The following is a 20,116-nucleotide window of genomic DNA, read 5'->3' on the forward strand; positions in this document are numbered from 1 at the left end:
TCCCTCCATTAAACATCTATTAATATATATATAGTATATAACAGGCTGTACACGGTGATGAAGTCCTGAGAGTTGGATATGTTGTTCAACAGATTCTCTACAAGGCTACTGAGTGTAATAATTCTGCAGCTGTAAATCCATCCACAAACAAAAACGCATGAACGTTACACAGGATTCACATCATCAGCCCACATTTTCCTTATTAGCATATTTGCATGCAAAACATGCCAGAAAGCAGGATTATTAAAAAGTATAAACTATTTATTCCCAAAAAATATCTACACTTATACTTGAAACAGTATAATGCCGCTTGCATGCAGAGGGAACTTGTAAGACAGATGGAAGAAATGAAAGGCAACAGCTGACAGGAGATTTCCCAGCCAGCCAGAGCCACCAAGCCAACAGTAAGCAACAAGACTTGAGAAAGGGGATGAGGCCCCCAAAACGTGTAGTGCCCCCCCTCTCACGGATCTTGGTGCCTGCTGTGTACATAGAGGAGGGCCAAAGATGCCGCTGCTTGCTGTTGGTTTGGAGGGTACAGCTCTATTGTTGCTCCTGTCAGCAGTTGACTGTCATTTCGTTCATCTGTCTTACCAGTTCCCTCTGTGTGCAAGCTGCATTATTCTGTTTTAAGTGGAACTGGTTTATATTTTTCAATGATGCTGCACTCTGGCAAGGTGTTCTTTCACCATGTGCCAATATTGATTCCTCCCTGGTTTGTGTGCCTAGAAGCTGAGGATTCCTATTCATTCCAGTGCCAGCATCCTTGATTATCCAACGAATCCACTACCTATTACCATCCTCACCATTGGACACTTTCTGGGACTGACTTTACAGAGTCTACTATCGTGAGCCATTTGATATTTTAATTCTGTAATTTATTGGTGTCTATTAATTACCTTTGCCCTCTTAGCTGCCACTAAATTTAAATTTGATTGCGGACACTGACTGTGAGCGCTGGGATATGCTTCTTGTTGTAAAGCATACAAAACACATGACTGATTTCTAGTGCTCCTATCAAGTCAATTCATACTAGCCTAATTTAAAGACATGTACTGTATAAATTATATTATATTTTTTACATTTTTAAAGGTTGCAAAGACTATTAATAAAGACCCATTCCTACAGGAATCATTTAAAATAATACATTGTGAAAATACAGTATATCCAAATTTTCTGAAATGTATAACCTACTCTGAGTAAGCTATTTAAAAAAATATTTTTATTTAGAAGCTTACTGAATAAAGACAAGCTGCCAAACTTTACAGGAACCAATCCAGAAGATTATGAGCCTGATTTAGAGATCAAGCTCAGCGACAAGAATAACAATGGCACAAGAAGTGTTGCTTAGTGCAAGTGCTATCAACCTATTCAGCTGTAATGTGTTGCATCTTATAATAGAAAAGAGCAGTGTTGCCTTTTGGATCTGTCAGCTCTGAGTCCAAAACCCTTGGCATTCAAATAACACCTGATACACAAACAAGCAAAATCTGAAATGCAGTTTTTACTGTACCATCATGCAACCAAACACAGACACATTTCATCATGTAAAAAAAAAAAAAAAAAACACTAACTAAACCAGCTCCTGACAATTGTAGAATAAAAAAAAAAGAACTTGGTTGTCATTAAAATGTATGATTTTGTCAACAACACAGGCGCCTGCAGAGTTTTCAGAGCTGCTATGTCGAAAAATATTTTACTTATTTTACTATGTCATTGCAGAAATGATTGTGATATCTGCTGTTTGCTTCATACTTGGAAGGGAATTCTAGCTAACACTTTCTTCTACTTTTGGATACTCCATGTAAGGGGTTTAAAATATTTCTTCCTACTTAGCAGACGTGTGCGATTCGGCTCCTTCACCTTCGTTTTTCAGGTAACAAATTAAATTTTTGGAATTTTGAGTGTGTCCAAATTTCCGAATGAAAATGTTAACGAATCTGCATGAACCTGAAAAATGTATGACTACATTTTCAGATTCAGTACACCAGGTCAAATGCCCTCAATATGGGCATTGTGCTTTGGAGGAGAGCCCCCCCCCCCCCCAAAGCACCTTGCCCCCATGTTGATGAAGACAAGAACCTTTTCCCCACAACCCTTGCCCAGTCTGCAGCGGGGGCTTATCGGAATCTGGAAGCCCCCTTTAACAAGAGGGCACCCAGATCCTGCCCCCCCCCCAAGTGAATGAGTATAAACTGGCACTTGTTTTGTTTACAATCTGCTGACAGCAGGGAATGCCGCTGACAGCAGATGAGTCATGGTTGTTAAAAATCAGCGCTATTCCATATGAAACTAAACGAATGCTGAAGATACAAAACAAATTTAAAAAAATAAATTCTTCACATAACAAATGAATCAGAAAATGAAACAAAATTTTTGTCCAACAAATTTGGAAAAAGCACAATGGAAAGAAGTAATCCCAGAGAGGGCAACACAAAAGCAGGTACTTGAAGGGTTTAGAGTGGAGCTATAAGGAAGCTTTAGCATTGATAACTGTGAGGATGAATGAACAGCCCTCTATTTGCCTGACTAGATGAAATAGAGGTCCTGAATACCTGTGACTCAAATATTGAGGCGACTGTGTTTGTTTACAAGGTACTACTGCAGTAGCAGATAAAGATTCCATCCCAAGATCTCCTTACCTGAGGTAGAAAAGTGTCAATGACAGTACCAAAAGCAAGTCTTCCCCTAATGGTAAGCAAAAAAAATGTTTCTTACATATTCTTTGCATTCTAGGAACACAGTCACAGAACCCTACACACCCGAACAGACTTTATGCCCTTGCAAGCCACAAATTTAGAGGTTTGCAAGAGACCATTACAGTCAAATCACAGGGCTGTAGGTATTTGGTCTCCTTGAAATAGAGCCACCTCCTTTAAGAGACTTAATCTGCACTGGCATAGATTCACAAATCACAGTCACCACCAATTAGGAACAGACAGTTACACCAGATAACTTAAACTGAGACTTAAGTAGGGAATCCAAGGAATAGTCAGGGAAACCCCTAATGTAAGACCATCAGCAATCTGACGGTATGTTTGTTTCCATTCTAATGCTCTACATACCCTTTGTATTGTGAAGGTCTTTGCAACCATAACAGCAAAAGAAAATGTGCCTGGAACAACAGGCTGATCGTCTAATTGCAGGGTACTATAAAATGCATCAAGGTATCAAGGACTTTTTGTAAATCTGAGTCATATGAAACTTGCTGTAACACAGGCTCTTCATAAGAAAGATGTGAAGACTCTGAATTTGAATCAGATATGGTAATAGGAACCCCATGCACACTCAGGTGAAGTTCCAGTAAAGCCAGAATCAGGTTCTGTTGTGGATGGTGCAGAAGTGTGCTTGAAGACTTTGCAAAATGATTTCTGTATTAACTGTGTACAAAGCAATAAAAAATCCAAAGTAGATATTTGGATCTTGTGGGCATATTGAAAGTCTCAGCCACATGCTGCGGAGCTATAGAACACTCTAAGGGGAAAACCCTACATTAATAGGGATCCCAGAATCTACATTCCTGCAGTGGGTCCCTTCTGCAGATGACAAGAAATCACCTCTATCATTAATTAAGGCGTATGGGCTGAGGTCACCCATTTCAGTGGGACTGTCATGTGTGTCCATTAAAAGACATGTTACACTGTGTTGTTGACAAACAACTTGGCCCCAGAAAAAAGCAAGGTCTCTCTTACTTATAAGCCTGGGCAGCTGATGCTAAAAAGGGTTGCAGATGGCCAGAGATGATCAAGTCACTGAAGGCGGGCAGTAAAACAAAATTGGAGAATAATATCCCATCCTATTGAAGGTGGCAGTATAACTCGCATGTCAAAAAATTTAATAATTTACTACATTCCTGGGTGTCTCAATAGATGATAAAGAAAAAATATATTGTTGGTCCTCAAAACAGGTTTTCTTTAAAATTTCTTTTGAGTCATAATGGTCACTGATACGTGCCTATTATTGCATTTCAGAAGAGTAAAAGGTATCATGAATATGCTTAAAACTACAGAACAATCTTCATTTTCCACTAGCTTATTTCCATTATCTACATCCTAAATTATTATCAGCTTGTCACTTGCATTAGAAGGGGTCCATAATAGGTTCCTGCTACTTTCATGCCAAGAATATTTACAAGGTCATATGGAGATATTATTTTTTACGTAAATTCTACCAACAAACCTAATTTATTATTTTATTTTATTGTCAAAAAGGAAATATTTTGTAACATTTGTAGATATGTATTTAACCTAGAAAAACAGAAAATGTAAACCCCAGTTGGATGACATTTAGTTTAATGAAGCACTTTACATACATAAAGTACAAATACAAAAAATACGTTGTCGTGTTTTTGAAAAAAATACCTCTTTGTACCCAATTTCAGGTTACCTGCACTCGTTTCAGCAGCAGCTGGACTTCCTGATGATGAAAACACCAGAGCATGCCTACCCAATAGGCATCAGCTTTTAGTGGTTCAGTTTAGATCTTCTCCTTGCATGGGTCTTACTAGCCTTAGGGGGTGATCAGATAGGAAGGCACAATCCATCTGTTTTCAGGCATCTAGTGACAGTTCATGTTTGGTGAGTGGAGCAGGGTGGGGGGAACTACATTACAGACACCACTGGTACTTTCTTATAATGTTGAAAACAACAACAGTATTTATCATTTGGCTGGCAATGTCTGGGGGTGCCTCATGGCCAATAAAAATCATTGCCTGAACCTACTGGATTGAGAGATTGGTATTTCATATCCATTAGTGCTGTTTGTGTCTCTACTGATGTAGCTTTGCAGCCAGGGATAATTTACACAGGAAACAATTAAACAGTCTTGTCATTTCACCAGTGGTGAATCATCAATTTATTCATATCAGTTGAACGGTTCAATTTTCACAACCAAATGCATAACCAAAAGATAATAAAAAGACCATATTACCATAAACATGGCACCAATACACTGAAAATGGCAGAGAAAATTATTCATAGTTGAACTCTAAACTTCTGTGTATTTCTACAACACTTTACACGATCATAACCATATTACTTACGAAATAATAATCCCATTATCAACGGAGAAGCTGTCTGAAGGTAAGCCAGCAATATTCCACGCTCTGATTTTCACAGGTTCCCCCAAACTGTTGGTGAGAGAAAAGTCCTCTGAACAGGGTAAATTATTTTGCTTGCAAAGTAATGTCCATTCTTTTACTTGCATCTGGAAAAAAAAAATGCCAAGTTGAGCATCTTAAAAAAACTAGCTTGAAATAAACTTTACATGTATGGGACATACACTACAAAGACAATCATTGCTTACACTGCCACAATGGATTGTTTAAAGACAAATTAGAGCTGGTTTACTAAATAAAACTTGAGAACCTTCACTTAAAAATGTGTGAATATTTACTTTAATTATTCAAATATGTGGAATGAGGATTCCTGATCATTTTGAATATCAAATCATGTGCATATGCTTTTCACACAAATTTGAGTAATTCTCCACTCATTTAGTAAATCTGCCTTATTGCCCCCAAGAAAAAAAAAAAAAAAAGATTAGACATGCAGTTGTTCTTTATAATGAAGCAATATGATTGCACTGAGCCATTGACAAGATCAATTCAATAATAACTATTGTCATGGGAACAGCAAATCTGAAAAAATTAGATGCAGTGATTTTGCAGCACAGTACTGCAAGCTTCCAACTCTCAACCCTGAAGTAGGAATGGATGAACTTACAGTGGTATTAAAGCCATAAGGCCCCTTTCACACAGGCGATCCGATTCGATCCGCCTGCCAGTTTTTCAGGCGGACTTGATCGGATGCTCTATGCATCCCTATGGGGCAGCGGATGTTAGCGGAGACATGTCCGCTGACACCCGCTGCTCTCTGATCCGATCCTGTCCGTGAAATCCGGACGGATGGAAACCCTATTTTCCATCCATCTGGAGGATAGGATCGGAAGGGATCGGATGAGAACGGACAGGCGGTCCGTTCTCATCTGATCTCCCCATAGAGGACAGCAGGGATCCCCCGCTGAGGAGAGCGGACTTCATCGGGCTGTACGCCCGTGTGAAAGAGGCCTTAGTAAACAATTATATCGCTGCTTACCAATTCTGAGGTGTGATGGCTGCATTGGTTTTTTTTTTTTTACTTTCTTTCTTGTATTTTCATCTGGATATCTGGACAGTAAGTGTTTTTTTTTTTTTTTTTTCAACAAGCCCTATTAGTTTCAGGGTTTAGGCAAACCAATACACACTGACAGGGGTACTTCCAATGATCCACTTTTATTTAATTATGTAAAACCTTTATCCCAAAAGGAAAAAAACTGTTTGCTGTAACTGCTTATATATAGTGTTAGTCAGAGTTTGGGTTCAATTTGTTAGTGCTTTTAAATCTGCTAGTTCATCTAACACTCCCCTACCCCCAGACTGACAATGCTGCTGTCCAAAGGTGCCCCTGTTCTCCTTCATCCAGAGTGGAGGCTATCTAATACAGGAGCTGTGTTACTGGCCAGATCACCAGGTGAAAACAGAGGAGGGAAAAGCCTAAAATAGAAAACTAAAGCAGCCACTACATCTAAAGATTGGCAATATAATACATTTTTGGTTTTAGGTTTAATACTGGTTTAAGGTTCGGGCCAAATACATATACTGTACATTAGCAGTTAATGGTTGTTATGGACACAGGTGAATGTGAATCCTTAACAACCAGTTATGTCAATGACTCCATTCACATACATGGCCAGGAATCTGGCTATGTAACCAGAGGAGCTAGGGATAGTTAAAAAAAAAAGCATTATGGTTCTACCACAATTAATTTTGACATTGATTTTAAGAGACACCCCATGGAAAAACCAAGAAAAAAGCACTAGTTCCCTCCCAAAAATCTTAAAATTCATACCAGACCTAAAGGGCCTTGCGTGAATTAGGGTGAGCCTATGCCATTTTTTTTTTGTAGGGATGGCCAAATAACATTTTTGGGACCCTCTTTTAGGATAAGAGTCTGGTATAGTAGAATGAAATCCATACCTACTTTTTTTACAAACAGAATGAAGCAGCTGGGAGATGTCATTTTGCTGTCATTTTTAACAAACTTTTTCTTTCTAAAGGTCAGCATTGCTGTAGTAGTGGTATACATTGCACATATATGCCACCTCAAAGGCAGGTTTGGGGTATCCCCCAGGCATGTTATTCAAAGGAATTTTGCATTTTTTGTTTCACTTGAAGCATTATAAATAATTGCTGATTACTTGGCAATGGCACAGAACGGAATCATAAAAAGAATATATTTGTATATATATATATATATATATTTTTTTTTAACTGGTTTTATTGAAAGTATGCACAATAACATAGGAAAATGTACATGCACAAGATGAAACATCGGTTGTACAAAAGTATTTTTACATTGTTCCACAACACTATGATTTAGCTTCATGCTTGCAAGTTTCACTTTATATGAGAAGCTAGGTATAATAGTTAACATTCACACAATTGTTGGCTGGTTACTCAAATTACCTTTGTAAGTCCTGATTGAAGCATAGATATACATGAACAACAAAATCTGGTTATAATTGTTGGAAAACTGCACAATATTATCAGCATGCACTAATAAATGTGAAACATGTCAGTTAAATATATACTGACATCAGCACTTATTGAGCAGTTACATGCATTAAGCTTGCAGGTTCACCACCAGCAATAAGGAACGACCAATAACGTAACTGTAAATTTCTTGAAAATAAGGAAAATCGAAAACTTAAAGAAATAAGTTTGGGCTTTGGATACATTTTAAATGTTATATAGAGAATTGTATCTGCAAGAAGTAATATGATTAAAGATTAAAAATTACGCAATAAGTTACCTGCCGCAAGATAATTCTGCTAATTTTAAAATACTAGCTCTGTAACACACGATGATATAATAACACTAATTCTGTTGCAGGAGGCAAATTCTGAAGAGGAATCAAGAGAATTGTAATTTATATATTCGTGATCCAAATAAGATAACACTGTAATCACCACAACTATAGACATCATGTAATTAAGGCACCGACTGGGATGAATTAATCAAAACTTTAATTATCAACCCCCTGATTATTCTTTTTCTTCTCCATGGTTGCTTAATTACAAATGACTTCCCTTACAGAATTCCTGTGTGGTAAAGCTAATTCTTTCTTTTGTAGACACAGGCCTAAATAACAGTGAAGTGAATGCAATTTTTCTGCAATGTTACAGAATCACTTGAAGATGATAGTACATGCAACAATCAAAGTAAAACATGCATTCACAATATTTGAGTATTTGATGCATAGAAAGTAGTAAATCTTTCCTTAATGCCATTACTTTGTCTCTAGAAATCAGACATGCATAAAATCATAGGGGTATCAGAACAATAAGTGAATATTTAAAAAATGCATTATTTTTCCCTTAGGCCTCTTTCACACGGATGGACCGCAAAAAAAACTGACAGACGGATCTGAACGGACGCCCCATGCATCTCAATGGGGCATCGGATGTCAGCAGAGACATGTCCGTTGACATTCGATCCGTCAAATCTGGACGGAAGGAAACCCTATTTTCCATCTGTCCAGCGGATCGGATGGGATGGGATCAGATGAGAATGGACAGATGGTCCGTTCCCATCCGATTCCCCCATAGAGAACAGCGGGACCTGACAGATGTGTCTCCGCACACAGCGCGGAGACATAGCTGCCATCCGCCTGCTCAGCAGGGGATCGGCGGATCGATCCTCCCGCTGAGAAAAACGGAGTCCGCCTGATGGACTCCCTGCGTTAAAGGGGCCTAAGAGTTGTACAATCATACAACATAAATATATAACAATGCAAGAAAGAAAATGCTGATGTGTTGCTGTCATCTACAAGTAACTTGTAAATCTATGAGTCTAATGCAGCCTTTGTCAACCTTTTCAACACAGAGGAACCCTTGATATAAATTTCTGGTCTCGGGGAATCCCTGCTAAATATTAAAAATCTACAATTCATGACACATTAGTGTGACAGTCAGTGGGAAGAATGCTCCTTACTCTTGTCAACATTGGGAAGAATTACCCCCTTACAGATAGCTAAAAGGAACAATGGTGTCATTGGGAACTTATCTGAGAGGCAGAAATTGCCAATCGCTCAAGGAACCCCTAGCAACCACAGGAGGAGCCCTAGGGTTTCATGGAACCCTAGTCTAAGGTATCAAACCTTTTTTTACAACTCAGATGTGTTTGCTCTGACAGGTACTGAAAATGTAAAAACAGTGTTTGGGCATGGTTTTAAACTGCAGCCTCATACTTGTGCAGAGTTGATATAAGGCACCTTCTGTTATAAATCATGATATGCTATAGGGGGAAGGCTCCCTACATGAAATCCTACTATATATCTTTATTAATTAATAGCATACATTTCACATAGTTTCACTGTACCTATATTCAATTATAAAATAGATTAATGAAATGAACTTTTTTTTAAGTTTCTTCTGCACAAAACTAAGTAGTCTACAAAATACAACTTACCAGTGCCATCCACAGGAACATAAAGGGAATAAACACACATTTGCCTCCAGGGACACACATTTCTGAACATTAAATTACAATGTTAATGAACAAGAAAGAAGCAAAATAACTAGGCATTCTACCTCATGCTGAGCAAAAATGCAGCTTTAATATAGCTACCATGGCTTTATCATTAAGTCATAGTTTTGACAGTAACAGCAATGAAGGTTTAGATCTGGTCCATGTGGCATTCTATAAAAATGATATGCTGGCAGAGGCACTGAAAAATACTAAAAAGCGGGTGGTGACAAGTGATGACAATACATGAATCTGTGGTGATCCATTAACAATATAAATAAAGAACAGTTTTTTTTTTTATACCTTTAAAATCATGTCTAACGTCTGTAAAACTACTGTTTAAAGGTAATTTTCTTTACAACACAGATTGAAATTGTTTCTTTTGTAAAGCACTCTTGTATAGCTTGTAAAAGGGAAACGTTTGAGTTAGGACAAAGCTTTATGTTTTTATGTTCTATTTTATCTTGAAAGAGTTTGTTTATGTCTATTGTTTTTCTCGGCTGTATTATCATCATTTTGACATGTTAGTGAGACATTTAAAGATTTAAGTTGGCCATACACAGATGGAAATTTGGTGGGTTTAGCAGGGACTGGCTAAATTTCGATCCATGTGTGGCCACTGCAGTTAAACAGAAGTCAATTTTCAAATCGATTTCTGTTCAACTGCCCTGTTGCATAAAAGCTGCTCGATTAGTAGCTGCAGCCAATGACTGTGTGTTGATCTGTGTATTTTGACAATGGAGGAACCCCAAATGTGTGGATTGGGGAATTGGTTCCATTTTCATTCAGACCGCTGGCTGGATAATAAAAACTGAACGGTGTATAGCCAGCTTAAAATTATTGTAAAGTCTCATTTTTTTTCTATTAAAATAACAAACATGTTATACTTACCTGCTTTGTGTAATGGTTTTGCATGGGGGCAGCCCGGATCCTCCCCATTTTTGGGTCTCTGGCTGGAGCTCCTGGCCCCTCCCTTCTATTGAGTACCCCCACAGCTAGAAGCTTGCTATAGGGCAGTGTTGGCGAAACCCTCAGATGTTTTGGAACTACATTCCCCATGATGCTTAACTATACTGCAGAGTGCATGAGCATCATAGGAAATGTAGTTCCAAAACATCTGGGGTGCCAAGGTTTACCATCACTGCTATAGAGGTACTCGAGCCGAGCTGCAGCTCAGTGTTTCCAAATCAGACATGGAGCCCTGGTTCACGCACCCCCTCTCCTCATTGGCTAACTGCTGTATCTCAGCCAATCAGGAGGGAGAGCCCTGGAAAACTGAGGCATTTGTGGATATAGCTGGATCGAGAAGAGACTCGGGTAAGTATTAGGGGCGGTGAGGGGGGGTTCTGCACACAGAAGACTTTTTATCTGAATGCATAGAGTTCCCCTCCAAATGTATGGACAAATTAGCGGACATGAAGCGGCATTCAGAAACATTAACAAAAATTAAAAATGCCTTTTAAAAGTGGTATTTTTTAATGCACTGGGTGCTGGAAAAGGAAGTACAGTATTTTAGGTTAAAGTGAGCCAGTTGATCAACAAATCATTCAAAAGTGTTCCTGCAAAAGTAAATACTGTGACCCAAAACTGCTTAGTGTACTGCTCAGGCTCTTTAAAACAGGGCATCTGCCGATGGGGGTGCTGGCATGGGAGGGAGCTCATCTCTACTCCTGCAATCGCTTGAGGCAAAAAAAAGGTGAGTGTGTATGAGTGGCAACCTCAGCCTGGACTCTGACCAGGCCACGCCCCCCAGAGTCCAGGCTGAGGTTGCCATTAATAAATTAATTCCAGGGACAGCACGGATGTGTGGCTGTAGGGAGACCTTTCTTTGCAAAAGTAAATACAGCAGTAATATTTTCCAAAGTCTAGAGGTAAACTGGAAACCACAAAACCAGAGTGACATGCAGCAGGAGGAATCAGTAAGTGTTGTAGATGACCCAGGAGATCAACATTTCCTTTGTATAGGTTTTATAGTGGACTTCAGATGAAGTTTTCTACTGTACAGAGTGGTGTACTAAGGGTGTGTTCAGCAAGAAAGGTATTTACTTGATTGCTGTGGAGGTAGACCTGCTTCTGAAACCTTTATGTAATGTCAGGGTTGCTTTAAAATGGAGTAAGAGCACATTAAGGGCCTTACCAAGTGGTAATCATTATTCATAGTTTAAGGAAGATAGGTCCCAGAGCTAGTGAATAAGGGCAGGCTCTGAATACTTCCATCATCCAATCATGTCCAATCATTTTTTTCCTTGCCTGTGATTGGGTATTTTTTGTCACCACATTCACTAAGCTTTGGGGATAATTCCTTTGCATAGTGAACAACATATTTGCAATCAATTGTAATCAATCAACCTCTTTCTCTCTCTCTCTCCAAAAAATGATGAGCCAGTGATACAATCACTAAATTAGATTGTCCAGAGGGCCTCCAGATTGCCTACTAGGGTTTCCCTAATTCCTAAACGCTGAAATAATGTATTAGTTCTTAAACCTCCGCCCAACTCCAATTACAATATTTCAGGGTCAACCTGATCAGAACAGGATCAAGTGTAACATGTTCTGATTGGTGGCCCTGTTGCCCCCTAAAAACACACGTTTTAGTGCTTAATATTTACTATAATTTTATAAGAGAGTTTGAATATCTGGAAATAAATGGGAACAGTGGTAAAAAAAAGGACACCTGTATATGAGGCAAATGTAAGATGTAAGTTTTACCCTGTATTAGTGTTTTTTAGTGTATGCATGTCATGATTTTGGTATTCTATAAATTTGCCCGGGTGCCTTGGCATCAAATCCTTACACTTGTACCTTAAGCTTTGTTCCAAAAGATAAACTTCTATCTGGGAGAATAATATGTTATATTGTTTAGATCAGGGGGTCTCCAAACATTCTCAACAACGGGCTAGTCCTTCAGACTTTAGGGGGGCCGGACTAGTGCCACAGGGAGTAGAAAATGTCCTGGTGTCCAGTGGCAGTAAGCAATGCCGTATCTTTGGTTTCAGTGGGAGGACTAGTGCCCCTTCATTGGTCTCAATGGAAGGAATAGTGCCCCATCATTGGTGTCAATGGAAGGAACTGTGCTCCATTGTTGGTGTCAATGGAAGGAATTATGCTCCATCATTGGTGTCAATGGAAGGAATTGTGCCCCATAGTTGGTGCCAATGGAAAGAATTGTGCTCTTCATCATTGGTGTCTATTGAAGGAATTGTGCCCCATCGTTGGTGTCTATTGGAGGAATTGTGCCCCAATGTTGGTGTCAATGTAAGGAATTGTGCCCCATCATTGGTTTCAGTAGAAGGAATTGTGCCCTATCGTTGGTGTCAATGGAAGGAATTGTGCCCCGTCCTTGGTGTCAATGGGAGGAATTGTGCCCCATTGTTGGTGTCAATGGAAAGAATTGTGCCCCATCGTTGGTGTCAATAGAAGGAATTGTGCCCCATCGTTGGTGTTAATTGAAGGAACTGTGCCCCATCATTGATGTCAATGGAAGGAATTGTGCCCCTTTGTTAGTGTCAATGGAAGCAATTATGCCCCTTTGATAGCATCAGTAGTAGGAATTGTGCCTCAAGGTGTTAATGTAAGGAATTGTGCCCCATCGCTGGTGTCAAGGAAAGGAATTGTGCCCCTTCGCTGGTGTCAATGGATGCAATTGTGCCCCTTTTATGGTGCCAGTGGGAGGAATAGTGCCCCATCGTTATTGTCAGTGAAAGGAATTATGCCCCATTGTTGGTGTCAGTGGATGGAATAGTGCCCCAAGGGCCAGATAAAGTGCAGAGGACCAGGGCCGCAGTTTGGAGACCCCTAGTTTAGATGATAGTCACCTTGTGTGCTAAACAATTACTTGTAGAGAAATTATTTTCAGGAAAGTTGGAAAATTTTTAGGATTGATATTTGCCCTTTTATAAATCAGTAGCCATTTTTATCCCTAAAACGCTGACATGTTATTAATGTCTACTGAATATAATTTGTATTTTAAAAGAATATACTTTAGATTAATCTTCCCACAGAAATTTCTTCTATAGTCAATTTTAGTCATGTATGGCCAATTCTGGTAATTCATGTAGCCTTTTAGGGGTTGTAAGATAACTGCCTACACAGGTTAAAACACGAATCACATGATGTTTTTTTTTTTTGGGGGGGGGTTTATTTTTTATCTCAGTCACTCTATATTTGAGTTATATTATATACTTCAGTCAGATTTTTATCAGCAATGGAAATGTTAAACAGCCTTGTCTGCTAACATGAATATGTTCTGTATAAATAACAAACAGCTTGTGGCAAACCAAAATGAAAATGCCACACTTCATTTGAAAACAGTAAAATATACTGAAGAACTTTTCACTGTGGAGGATTTTGTAAATTTTCAGGAACCAAAGCAGTGCTACATTTTCCATCTGTGACATATATGAAATGTAAATAAAACATTTAATTATTACCTTAAAGTTGTTTATGTGTAATTAAAGAGGCATCCTTTGATAATATTGTATTTAATACCAATAGGGTGGATGAGATGATTTATCTCCATTTACATTATGATCAGAAAGCTTACAAAAGATTTGCAGCTCCCCATATAAGTTAGTGAAAGAGAGCTAAAGGCTTCTAATGATAGCAGGATTTCACTAATGATATCAAATAGTAACATTTATCTTTATTTTATATGGTGAATAACATAAAAGACAGAGCACCTCTGCTTTATTCTGAAGGAAATTAGAAAGTGTTCTTTTTTACCATACGGGGCATTTTGAAATCTAATTTCAATTAAATTTGATTAAATTTATCAAATCAATTAAATCAAGCCAGGTAAAAAGCCAGACTAAATAAACAGGCCTTAAAGCCCCTAGTATAAAGGCGGTTTTCAGCATTTGACCTGTACACGAAAAATGGGAAATGGGTAGTTTTTGCTCAGTGGATCATTTCTGTTCTTACCATTTACATGATTTTCCCAGAATACAGCCCTTCTGATCTGAGTAAGAGTTGAAATAGGTTTAGGTATTGGAGATAGGTTATAGCTATACCATTAGGGAAACCATTAGGGAAAAAAGAGACAGGAGGAGGATATGAAGGATATGAAAGATAAGAAATCTTGAAAAAGTCTTTCATTAATTTGTCCATTTAGGGGAAATGATTCAAATCACCCTCACTCATGTGTCAACAAGTTAATAAAATGAGGTTCCATTTTTTGATCTTGATTCAATACTTTAAAGGCCATCCTTTGTTGGCCTAGCAAGAGATTTTTAAAAATTCCCTGGTTTTTGCACTGTTTTTTTTTTTAATATTAACCCCTTGACACTGACATAATGGAAATATGTGGCCTTCTGCCTCAATGGGTTGTACCGGGGTGATGCCTGCAGCTGGCATCACCCCCGAGACCGTTTTTGTGATCCCCCCCCCCACTCCGGCTGCCTTTCGCAATGTCCGCCGGCTGCCCGGAGACCCGAAGAAAGACAGAATCAGATTTAATCAGGTCTCAGATCTAGTTAAATAGAAGTGGCATCACAACATCACTTCCGGTTTACTGGAGTCTTAAAGGTGCCAGTTTTTTTTAAATAAAAGGTATTCAAAAATGCCTATCTTGGTGTTTTGAATACTTTCAAGTGCAGAACAGGGGTTTAGGGACTAATAGATCCAAGATCCCCCCATAAAGAGTATCTGTCACTGCCTATTACTGTCACAAGAAATGTTTACATTCCTTGTAACAGCAAAAGTTATAAAGGCATAAAGTGATCCAACATTTTTTTTAAAAGGGCAGGGTAAAAATAAAATATATAAAGTAAAATAAATAATAAAAAAAAATTAAAGTGCTCCTGTGCAGAAGCGAATGCATGCGTAAGTCCCACTTGCAAATGTAAACAGTTTTCAAACCACACATGTGAGATATCACCACCATCTCTAGAGTGGAAGCAATCATTCTAGACCTCCTCTGTAACTCTAAACTGGTAACCATTACAAAATTTGAAAGCATCACCTATGGGGATATTTAGGTATCATCGTTTGTCGCCATTCCACGAGTGTGCCCAATTTTAAAGCATGACACGTTAGATATCTATTTACTCGGCCTAACATCATCTTTCACATTATAGAAACAAATTGGGCTAACTGTCCTGTTTTATTTATTTTTTTAAGTCATGAAAGTATAATTTTTTCAAACAAAATTGGGCTTGAAAGACCACTGCGCTACGTGACATAAAATATTGCAACAACTGCCATTTTATTCTCTAGGGCCTCTGCTAAAAAATATATATATATACAGCTGCAAGAAAAAGTATGTGAACCTTTTGGAATGATATGGATTTCTGCACAAATTGGTCATAAAATGTGATCTGATCATCATCTAAGTCACAACAATAGATAATCACAGTCTAATAACTAATAACACACAAAGAATGAAATGTTGCCATGATTTTATTAAACACACCATGTAAACATTCACAGTGAAGGTGGAAAAAGTATGTGAACCCTTGGATTTAAGAACTGCTTGAACCTCCTTTGGCAGCAATAACTTCAACCAAACGTTTCCTGTAGTTGCAGATCAGACGTGCACAATGATCAGGAGTAATTCTTGACCATTCCTCTTTACAGAACTGTTTCAGTTCAGCAATATTCTTGGCATGTCTGGTGTGAATCACTTTCTTGAGGTCATGCCACAGCATCTCAATCGGGTTGAGGTCAGGACTCTTACTGGGCCACTTTAGAAGGCATATTTTCTTCTGTTTAAGCCATTCTGTTGTTGATTTACTTCTATGCTTTGGGTCATTGTCATGTTGCAACACCCATCTTCTGTTGAGCTTCAGCTGGTAGACAGATGGCCTTAAGTTGTCCTGCAAAATATCTTGATTCATTTTTCCTTCGATGATAGCAATCTGTCCAGGCCCTGACGCAGCAAAGCAGCCCCAAACCATGATGCCCCCACCACCATACTTTACAGTTGGGATGAGGTTTTAATGTTGGTGTGCTGTGCCTCTTTTTCGCCACACATAGTGTTGTGTGTTTCTTCCAAACAACTCAACTTTGGTTTCATCTGTCCACAGAATATTTTGCCAGTACTGCTGTGGAACATCCAGGTGCTCTTGTGCAAACTGTAAACGTGCAGCAATGTTGTGTTTGGATAGCAGTGGCTTCCTCTGTGGTATCCTCCCATGAAATCCATTCTTGTTTAGTGTTTTACGTATTGTAGATTCACTAACAGGGATGTTAGCATTTGCCAGTGACTTTTGTAAGTCTTTAGCTGACACTCAGTCAGTCTGTGCTGTGCTCTTGCAGTCATCTTTACAGGACGGCCACTCCTAGGGAGAGTAGCAGCAGTGCTGAACTTCCTCCATTTATAGACAATTTGTCTTACCGTGGACTGATGAACAGCAAGGCTTTTGGAGATACTTTTATAACCCTTTCCAGCTTTTTGCAAGTCAACAATTCTGAATCGTAGGTCTTCTGAGAGCTCTTTTGTGTGAGGCATCATTCACATCAGGTAATGCTTCTTGTGAAAAGCAAACCCAGAACTGGTGTGTGTTTTTTTTATAGGGCAGGGCAGCTGTAACCAACACCTCCAATGTCATCTCATTGATTGGACTCCAGTTGGCTGACATCTCACTCCAATTAGCTCTTGGAGATGTTATTAGTCTAGGGGTTCACATACTTTTTCCACCTGCACTGTGAATGTTTACATGGTGTGTTCAATAAAAACATGGCAACATTTCATTCTTTGTGTGTTATTAGTTTAAATAGACTGTGATTGTCTATTGTTGTGACTTAGATGATGATCAGATCACATTTTATGACCAATTTGTGCAGAAATCCATATCATTCCAAAGGGTTCACATACTTTTTCTTGCAGCTGTGTATAATGTTTGGGGCTTCTAAGTACATTTCTAGCAAAAAGACTGTCTTTAATTTGTAAGCAACAAGTGTCAGAAAAAGGCTTAGTCTCCAATGGGTTAATGAGCTTTAACTGCACTCAAAACTGTTTCTAGGTTTCAGTCTATTCGTCTTTGTTTAGGACTCCTAAAATCATTTCTAAAATGTACATTTCTCAAAATATAACTGTTAAACTGTAAAAAATGCAAGGACAACTGCTAACTAGATTGAAATCCATTATACAATGTTGCAGAGTTAAAGTATTCATTGTTTCAATTTCTCAGCCATTAGGGTAAGTTGTTGAAAATATTTAATTATCCTTATTACCTTTTCACCCTAATGCCCAACTGAGCCCTGCATCCAGTGCATAGGAGACTTGGACCATGCTCTTTCACACAAGCTGTCCTGAGATCTGTCATGCCCCACTGAAGACTGCCCTAATTAACATCATTCTAAATTCCCGGAGCTGACTTGTTGATTAGGGAAGTGTTCAGGGGAGTGTTTCAGAGTGGCTACTTGTGTGCAGTCTGATTCTCTGGTTCTGCTAATACAAGTTTTTTGTTTTTTTTAACCCTAACCCTTGCTGCAGCACTCAGGAGATAAAAAAAAAAGTTTAAAAAATGCACGTCTATTACTGTATATGCACATACAATGCAGTAATTACATTTATGAGGGTTTAACTGTGCTTTAACCACAACCAACAGTTTTCCTAAACATATTTATGTACTTGTTTCAGTAGCCCTAAAATGCCATTATGATGGTTTACCTACTATACTGAGTCTAGCTCAGTTGCTTTACCTACTATAATACAGTAAGTCTTGCTTCCAGCAGCATTGCCTTGCCACTAGAAGGTGCTGTTTGGAGGATAGAGACCTGCTTTGCATTGAGTACCTGCCTCCCAAGGATATATTTTTTTCAGGGGCACAGAAGGATGTACTCAGAACCAGGAGGCTAAAGGCAATACTGTACTGTAATAAGACATCCTCAGCCTTATATTCAAATTAATAAATTTCTCAGCAAAAAAATCTCCAAATGAATGTGCCACATCCCTATAAAGTCAACCAGAGCAGATTCCCCTAAGGGTTTGGGACTTTAAAGGCACTTTTATTAATACATGATTAAAAATGACATAGAGGTACAAAATTATTTGACAGCAAACAATTGGTCATGAATCTGTAACAGTACGAAAAGAGATAATGTGATGATGTAGTATTACAATACCCAACGTGTTTCAAAGCTATTTAAGCTTCTTCTTCAGGGGTTTACATTTTTACTACGTTCAATCTACCATCTGTGTTGATGACACATTTGTGTTTGCACATAGAAGATAAAAACACCTATCTCAGGTCCCATTGCCGGTCCCGGCTAGATCAAGAGTTCAGTCTAATAGTAGTTGGTTAATTCTTTAGATAAGAGTGTATCTTGTATCCAAGAGCCTGAAAAAACATTGGTGACTGAAGCTCAAACAACACAGTGGAGCCCTTTGTTGACCAAAGGTCCACGGCTCAGGGAATGACTAGACACCAGCTAGGGTGAGGTATTAATCATGTATTCATAAAATGTGTATTTTTTATACAACATGACATTTTTTGTGTACTACTAAGTGTCTTTAAAGTCCCAAACCCTTAGGGGAATCTGCTCTGGTCAGCCTTATATTGGTATTTTTCAGGGGTTGCTGAAATAAGCAAAAATGCATTTCTTTTAGTGAAAATTCAGTTATCCTTTTAGTTCAGAGATGGGTCTGTATTGTGGTATACTTTTTTAAAGGAAGGCATCAAGTGGATATTTATCATGGCAACAGATTTGAATTCCCATATTTTATTGTTTAGGTTTTCTTTGGAAAGGATAATGTAAAACTGCAAAAATAAAGGAAAAATACATTTCCAGTAATTCCTTCTAACAATACATTTTCATAAATGAAGCAACTAAATAATAACCCAAGATATTCACCCTAATATTTCATTATATTTTTGTTTTGTTAGTGCAAGGATACCATAAAAAGTTAGTAGACAATAGCAATCCTAGTTTAGGCAGAAGGGACACTGTGTGTACTGATTTATAAATACAAATTGCTGAATGACATAATCCACACACATGCCAATAAATTAATTTGTTGGGACCTGTGGTTAGTGGGAGGGAATTTTTTTTTCAATGCATTTTCCTATATATAACTTAAAGGATAACATCACCTTTGGGAACATGTTATATGTTTCCCCTATTTTTAGGGCGGAGCGTGTAACATGCTCCCGTTCCTGCAAGCTATTTCCAATCCCTCCCTCATTGTGACAGCGGGTCGGGGATCTTCTTCCTGCACCCACTGTCACAATTTTGAAAAAAAAAAAAAGGCCTTGTGGGGCTCTGCCTAGGGCCATGTCATTCATTCACAGAGATTTGTGAATGCATAAACTACAAGTACCTACAGCCTTTGCGACTGATTATTTTTAGTTCTCAGTGAACTACCAGGGAGCTAGTTAGTGTCCTAGGCAGTTATTTGAGTCTTCCTGTCATTGTGTGACTGTCTGTCCATACGAAGAGTCTGCAGGAGCCAGAGATCTGCTGATCGCGGGAGCGATACTTTACAACCTCTTAAAAAAAAAATAATGTATATTTTTTACCAGCAAAAAAATGTGCGTTCATTTTTTTTTTCAAAGATGAAGTTATTCTTTAATGCATTTAGAAAAAAATGTATATATATATATATATATA

At 38.4% G+C, this 20,116-nt stretch overlaps 1 protein-coding gene across 1 annotated transcript in view; it reads right to left on the reverse strand.

The window, feature by feature from the left end:
* DNAH7 (dynein axonemal heavy chain 7) overlaps nucleotides 1-20,116 on the reverse strand; it is a 368,896-nt gene that overhangs the window by 121,638 nt on the left and 227,142 nt on the right. Inside the window, exon 35 of the mRNA XM_082262147.1 lies at nucleotides 5,042-5,205. Coding sequence (XP_082118273.1) covers nucleotides 5,042-5,205 — 164 coding nt within the window. The remainder of the gene's footprint in view (nucleotides 1-5,041; nucleotides 5,206-20,116) is intronic.

Source organism: Pelophylax lessonae (genome assembly GCF_965119305.1).
Source record: "Pelophylax lessonae genome assembly, chromosome: 6".
Lineage (NCBI taxonomy): Eukaryota > Metazoa > Chordata > Amphibia > Anura > Ranidae > Pelophylax > Pelophylax lessonae.